Source organism: Mobula birostris, chromosome 3 (genome assembly GCF_030028105.1).
Source record: "Mobula birostris isolate sMobBir1 chromosome 3, sMobBir1.hap1, whole genome shotgun sequence".
Lineage (NCBI taxonomy): Eukaryota > Metazoa > Chordata > Chondrichthyes > Myliobatiformes > Myliobatidae > Mobula > Mobula birostris.
Window position 1 is genome coordinate 228973769 of NC_092372.1, and position 7805 is coordinate 228981573.

Genomic DNA, 7805 nt, shown 5'->3' on the forward strand with positions numbered 1-7805 from the left:
TGAATCTGTGGAATTCTTTGCCACAGGCAGCTGTAGAGGCCAATTCATCGGGTATATTTAAAGTGGTGGTTGGGATGTTCTTGATTAGTCAGGGTGTCAAAGATTGCCGGGAGGAGGCAGAAGAATGGGTTGGAAAGGAATAATAAATCAGCTATGATGGAATGGTAGAACAGGCTCGATGGGCTGAATGGCCTATTTGTGCCCCTATGTCCTATGTCTTGCGTCACAGACTAGTGAGGATACATTGAGTGTGAGGGGTGTCCGTGAGTAGGTGTGACTGACCGGTGGGGACGTCTGTTGATGGTGGATGTGACTGGCCAGTGGGGACGTCCAAGGGCGGGCGGGTGTGACCGGCTGGCGGGGGCGTCTGAGGGCGGGTGTGACTGACCGGTGGGGATGTCCGAGGGCAGGTGTGAGCGACCGGTTGTGACGTCCGAGGGTAGGGATAGGCTGGCATGTTACTATCGGGTATTTGTGAGGAGCTGTGTGTTGTGGAGCTGCTCATAGAACCTGCAGATGCTGCAAACATGAAACAAAATGCTGGGAACTCAGCAGATCTGGTAACATCTATGCTGGGTGGGTAGGAACCTTCATGAAGTTACTGGCCCTTTTTCCAGCACCTTTCTGTATATCTATCCTTTACCCATTACCCAGGTGATGAAGGGTGCCAGTGATGCATTGGACAGTTTGGTGTTGCTGCAGGGAAGTTTTTCATTGCACCTGTGCATACATGGAGTTATGCAGATGACATAAACTCAGCTGAAGTTTGACAGAGCTGTGTGATTGTTTCTGGTCCAATGGGAGGGATAACACGAAGGAGATGGTGTTTCTGGTCTGATGGGATGGGTAATGTGGAAAGGACGGTTTTTCTGGTCTGATGGGTTGGGTAATGTGGAAGGGATGGTGTTTCTGGTCTGATGGGATGGGTAACGTGGAAGGGATGGTGTTTCTGGTCTGATGGGATGGGTAATGTGGAAAGGACGGTTTTTTCTGGTCTGATGGGATGGGTATCGTGGGAAGGATGGGGTTTCTGGTCTGATGGGATGGGTAACGTGGAAAGGACGGTGTTTCTGGTCTGATGGAATGGGTAACGTGGGAAGGATGGGGTTTCTGGTCTGATGGGATGGGTAATGTGGAAGGGATGGTGTTTCTGGTCTGATGGGATGGGTAGCGTGGGAAGGATGGGGTTTCTGGTCTGATGGGATGGGTAATGTGGAAGGGATGGTGTTTCTGGTCTGATGGGATGGGTAGCGTGGGAAGGACGGGGTTTCTGGTCTGATGGGATGGGTAATGTGGGAAGGATGGGGTTTCTGGTCTGATGGGATGGGTAACGTGGAAGGGACGGTGTTTCTGGTCTGATGGGATGGGTAATGTGGAGTGGATACGGTTTCTGGACTGATGGGATGGGTAACATGGAAGGGATGGTGTTAATGCGCTCTTCCTTCCCTAGGAACACATCCAAGGTGCTGCCAGATCTCTTAACGCTGGGAACACACTGCATGCCACTCTGCCCATCTCCTCCAGTGCTGACCCCGACAGGCATGGCCGGAGCAGTGTGAGTACTGCAGCAGAGCCCTTGTGCCCTTACCATCCCCTCGCCTGGGTGGGGGCAGTTTGAGTTAATCCTATATCTTGCAATCCTGTCAACAGGTGAGACAGAGACAGGGGAAGGCATCTGTGCTGCGCCTGCCTGCACCCCAGACGCCCAGCTCCCTGGACTCACTGCGTCCCATAGAGGCCGTCAACTACTTCTGTGAACTGCAGTTGGAGCAGAAACTGCAGGAGCTGAGGGTGTCCGAGCAGCAACCGGAGGAGGGACAGGACGTCAGGAACGCTGTACTCTTCCTGCCAAAGATCACCAGGTTAGCAGTCTCTGCGTGGGGGTAGTGAGGGAGGAGGGATGGCCTTCACAAGGAGCTGCCTCTTGCTTTGTGGATCTCGTGATAAGGGCTGGTGTTACACAGTGAACGGCAGGGCACTGAGGAGTGTGGTGGAGCAAAGGGATCTGGGAATACAGGTCCATAATTCATTGAAAGTGGCGTCACATGTAGATAGCGTTGTAAAGAAAGCTTTTGGCACATTGGCCATCATAACTCAAAATCTTGACTACATGAGATGGGACGTTATGTTGAAATTGTCTAAGATATTGATGGGGCCTAATATGGAGTACTGTGCACGGTTTTGCTCAACTGCCTACAGGAAAGATGTAACTGAGATTGAAAGAGTGCAGAGAAAATTTATAAGAATGTTGCCCATTTTGGAGGGAAAGACCAAATAGGTTAGGACTTTTTTCTTGGGATGTAGATGATTGAGGGGAGATTTGATAGAGGGATACAAGATGATGAGGGCTGTAGATCGGGTAAGTGCAAGCAGGCTTTTTCCACTGAGGTTGGGTGGGACTACAACCAGAGGTCATGGGTTAAGGGTGAAAGGTGAGAAGTTTAAGGGAGACATGAGGGGAATCTTCTTCACTCAGAGGGTCTTGAGAGTGTGGAATGAGCTGATAGCACAAGTGGTACACGTGTGCTCGATTTCAATGTTTAAGAAAAATTTGGATAGGTACATACAGGTACATTTGGATAGCTACATGGATGGTAGGGGTATGGAGGGCTCTGGTCCCGGTACAGGTCGAAGGGAGTAGGCAGTTTAAATGGCTTGGCACAGAATAGATGGGCTGAAGTGCCTGTTTCTGTGCTGTACTTTTCTATGACTCTAAGGTGTTTGATAAGTTCCCTCGTGAGAGCTTCGTCCAGAAGATGAAGATGCATGGGATCCATGGGGAATTGGCCACTTGGATGCAGAATTGGCTAGCCCGCAGAATAGAAGAGGGTGTTGATCAAAGGATTTATGCTGGTTGAGATCTGTGACTAATGATGTTCTGCAGGGATTCTGCTGTTTGTGATTCACAGTGTCTCGCAAATGTATTCAGCCCCCAACACTTTGTTCACATAAGCAAGTATTACAAACAGAGATTTTGATCAGTTTAACTGAGAAATAATTGCGAGGGCTGAATACATTTTCAAGGCATTGTATATAAGTGACTTGGATGAAAATATGGATGGGTGGGTTGGTAATCTTGCAGACGATGCAAAGATTGGTGGTGAGGACAGTGTAGACGATTGTAGAAGGATACAGATCAGTTACAGATATGGGCAGAGAAATGGCAGATAGAGTTTAATCCAGGCAAGTGTGAGTTGTTGACTTTGGGAGATCACATGTAAAGGAAAGTACATAGTTTGTGGCAAGACCTTCAACAGTGTTAATGAGCAGATGGACCTTGGGGTGCAAGTGCACAGCTCCCTGAAATTGGCTGCAGAGTTTGATAAGATGATAACGAAGGCACAGAGCATGCGTGTCTTTATTAGTGGAAGCACTGAGACCCAAAGTCAGAAAGCTATGCTGCCATTTTATAAAACTCTGGTTAGGCCTCATCTGGAGTACTGCATACGGTTATGGTCACCTCATTATAGGAAGAATGTCGAGGGCTTTGGACAGGGTATAGAGGAGGTTCGCCGGGACACCAGCTGGATCTGCTAAAACGAGAGGTTGGACAAGCCTGGGTTATTTTCTCTGGAGTGATGGAGGCTGAGGGAGATCTGATAGAGGTTTATAAGATTATGGGAGGCATAGATATGACTGGCACCTTTTACCCAGGGCTGAAATGTCTTATAATCATTTCAAAGGAGATGTGAGGGGCAAGTTTTTTTATACAGAGAGTGGTGGGTGCCTGGAATGTGCTGTCCGAGATGGTGAGGGAGACAGATACAGCTGTGGTGTTTAAGGCACAAAGTTCAAAGTCAATTTCTTATCAAATCACACATACTGTATGTCACCCTGTGATTTATTTTCCTGTGGGCATTCACAGTAAATACAAAGAAACAATAAAAACAAAAAATAAATGAATGAGTAATAAATATTGAGAACATGAGATGGAGAGCCCTTGAAAGTGAGCCCATGGGTTGTGGGAACAGTTCAGTGTTGGGGTGAGTGAAGTTATCCCCTCTGGTTCAAGAGCCTGATGAGTGAAGGGTAATACCTGTTCCTGAACCTGGTGGTGTGGGTCCTGGGGCATGCAGAGCATTGTGGCATATGGACATTGTGTCGTTTAGTTAGAAGACTTACGGTGTATTGGCCTTCCTCAATCATGGAATTGAATTTAGGAGCTGAGAGGAAATGTTGCAGCTACATAGGACCCTGGTCAGACCCCACTTGGAGCACTGTGCTCATTTCTGGTTGCCTCTGTGCAGGAAGGAATTGGAAGGCATAGAAAGGGTGCAGAGGAGATTTACAAGGATGTTGCCTGGATTGGGGAGCATGCCTTATGAGAATAGGTTGAGTGAACTCGGCCTTTTCTCCTTGGAGCGACGGAGGATGAGAGGCATTGATCGTGTGGATAGTCAGAGGCTTTTTCCCAGGGCTGAAATGGTTGCCACAAGAGGACACAGGTTTAAGGTGTTTGGGAGTAGGTACAAAGGAGATGTCAGGGTAAGTTTTTTTACTCAGAGAGTGGTGAGTGCGTGGAATGGGCTGCCAGCAATGGTGGTGGAGGAGGATACGATAGGGTCTTTTAAGAGACTTTTATATAGGTACATGGAGCTTAGAAAAATAGAGGTGTATGGGTAAGCCTAGTAATTTTTAAGGTAGGGACATGCTCGGTACAACTTTGTGAGGCGAAGAGCCTGTATTGTGCTGTAGGTTTTCTATGTTTCTATATTAGTTAGGTTTTAACTACTAATTTAATAAATTCAGCACAATTTTGTGGGCCAAAGGTCCTTCACCTGGACTGTTCAATGTCGTAAGGGAGGGTGAACAGCCTTGACCCACGACAGTCCTTCTGATGAAGGTACTCCCACTGTGTTAGTGGGGAGGGGAGCTGCAGAGTCCAGACTCAGTGATGGTGAAAGAATGGTGATGTCTTCCCAAATCTGGGAGTGGGGGGGTGTCCATGAGCACTTGGTAGCAGGTTTATTATTGTGATGTGTACTGAGATACGCTGAAAGCTTTCATTGTGTGCACCCAGGCATAAACACAGGAAGATATAGAGACTTGAAGATTTAAGGATTATTTTTATTTTTCACATGTACATTGTAACAGAGAGTGAAATGTGTTGTCCACATTCCGAGGGTGTGCTGGGGGCAGCCTGCATGTGTCACATCACATCACGCTCACAACTTACTAACCCTAACCCACACGTCTTGGGACTTTGGGCGGAAACCTGGATGGTTCTGGGGAGAGCGTACAAACTCCTGACAGAGTTCAACACGGGCCACTGATGGTATCAAGCGAAATGTTCGCTGCTACGTTACCGCGCCTCCCGGTGTAAACGGGAACAGCGTAGAATTGAAGTGTTACAGTCACAGAGAAAATGCTGTGCGGGCAGATGAAATACGGTGGAAGGGGAGCTCCTATATGACTCTGCCTCTGATGCCCTGTCCCTGTGGGAGAGCTGGTGGGGTGGGGTGGGGTGTACAACTCCTGCTGTACTGACTCATCTTCCCCATTGGTGTGTCAGCCCAACTCCCGAGGGTTACTGAAGGTCACCACCTTTCCTCTCCATCCCAACAACAGCCTTGTGGAGGAATTCTGCAGAACTCAGTCCTCATGGAGGGAGCTCACAAGACTTTGACAGTCACTTCCCACCACACATGCTGCCTGACCTGCTGAGAACTTCCAGCAGATTCCATGAAACCGTCAGACACAGGAGCAGACGTGGGCCATTCTGCCCTCGCCAGTCCCAGCTTGGGATGGCAGTCCTCCTCACGCAGTAGGTCTCAGTCAACCAAGGCTGCTTCTCCCCTTCTGCAGGCACCGACCCATCATGAGGCTGGGGGAGACGCAGGAGGCAGTGCCATCACAGAGTAAGTACTTACCCTGGAGGTGAGTGCTCAAGACACTCACCCTGGGTTCAATGTCCACTGGGTCCCATTGCAAGGTGGGAGGGTCACTGGGTTGGGGCTACTGTGGATGTGGGTCTGGGTGTCGGGGAGGGTCACTGTGAGGGTGTCACTGGTTTGGGGAATTACTGGTTACGGTGGACATAGGTCTCGCTGTTGGGGGAGGGTCAGTGGTTTGGGGAATTACTGGTTACGGTGGACATGGGTCTCGCTGTCGGTGAGGGTCACTGATTTGGGGGATTACTAGTTTTTGTTGATGTGGGTCTCGCTGTTGGGGAGGGTCAGTGGTTTGGGGAATTACTGGTTACGGTGGAGGTGGGTGTCACTGAGTGGGGGTGATGTAGGTATTCTACTGTGTGACAATGAACTCCACTCCTCCCTCTCTCTCTCTCTGTTCCACAGAGCTGCAGCTGCGCCGCCTCCCGCTGCGACCTCTGACCTTTGCCCTAGGCCGTGTCATCAGGCTGCCCATGTCAGAGGTCAGCCTCAACCCCTTCCCCTCGGCCCTTGACCGGCTCCCTCCACACAGCCTCCTCACCCTCCGGCGATCCGGTCAGAAATACTTCGTCCTGGAGCACTCACTGGTGGGCACCTACTGCTGACCCTCAGCCTGAGTCACACCATCACCCTTCTCACCGAATCTGAATACGCCTCACACCCTGCTGCAACCCGTACACCCCCCTCGCATGTACGCTCCCTCACAACTGTACACCCCCCTCGCACATACACCACCTATCGCTCCTGCAGACCCCCCTACACCTGTGCACCCTCTTCGGACCGGTATACCCCCCCCCCAATACCTATGCACGTGTACCACAGGAGATTAAAGATTCTAATTTATCACAAGTTCAGTGTTCCTGTGTCTGATGTTCTGTGTGTGTTAGAGAGAGACAGACACTGACTGATGTAGATGGCCAGAAGAGAAGTAGAGAGGAATTCCATTCCTCTCCTCTCCATTCCATTCCTCCTCTCTTCTCCTGTCCTCTCCATTCCATTCCATCTCTCCTCTCCCTCTTTCTCTCCCTCTCGTAAGACCCTTCAGCCTTCGATGTTGTGCTGACCCATATGTTTCTTTTAAAAAAGTACTAAACCCACACTACCCCGTAACCCTCTATTTTTCTTTCATCCATGTGCCTGTCCAAGAGGCTCTTAAATGCCCCTAATGTTTTAGTCTCCACCACCATCCCTGGCAAGTCATTCCAGGCATCCACAGTCCTCTGTGTAAAAAAAACTTACACCTGATGTCTCCCTTAAACTTCCCTCCCTTAACTTTGTACACATGCCCTCTGGTGTTTGCTGTTTGTGCCCTGGGAAACAGGTACTGGCTATCCACCCTATCTATGCCTCTCATAATCTTGTAGGCCTCTATCAAGTCCCCTCTAAGACCTTGCCTCAGAAGACTCGTTTTCCAATCCAGGCAACATCCTGGTAAATCTCTTCTGCACCCTCTCCATAGCTTCCACATCCTTCCTATAATGAGGTGACCAGAACTGAACACAATACTCTAAGCATGGTCTCACCAGGGATTTGTAGAGTTGCAACATGACCTCTCTACTCTTGAACTCAATCCCCCTATTAATGAAGCCTAGCATCCCATAGGCCTTCTTAACTATCCTATCAACCTGTGCAGTGACCTTGAGGGATGTATGGATTTGAACCCCAAGGTCCCTCTGTTCATCCACACTCTTAAGTAACCGATCATTAACCCTGTAGCCTTCTGGTTTGTCCTTCCAAAATGCATCACCTCACACTTATCCAGATTGAAATCCATTTGCCACTTTTCTGCCCAACTCTGCATCCTGTCTGCATCCTCTTGTAACATTTGACAACCTACAGCTCCATCCACAACTCCTCCAATCTTCGTGTCATCCACAAACTTACTCACCCATCCTTCCGCCTCTTCATCCAGGT

The 7805-nt window shown here is 49.3% G+C and overlaps 1 protein-coding gene across 1 annotated transcript in view; it reads left to right on the plus strand.

The window, feature by feature from the left end:
* Positions 1-6710, plus strand: part of LOC140195741 (WD repeat-containing protein 97-like) — a 150176-nt gene extending 143466 nt beyond the window's left edge. Inside the window, exons 21-24 of the mRNA XM_072254446.1 lie at positions 1451-1555; positions 1651-1862; positions 5806-5858; positions 6297-6710. Of these exons, the coding sequence (XP_072110547.1) occupies positions 1451-1555; positions 1651-1862; positions 5806-5858; positions 6297-6496 (570 nt within the window). The 3' untranslated portion in view covers positions 6497-6710. The remainder of the gene's footprint in view (positions 1-1450; positions 1556-1650; positions 1863-5805; positions 5859-6296) is intronic.
* The last annotated feature ends 1095 nt before the right edge of the window (positions 6711-7805 follow it).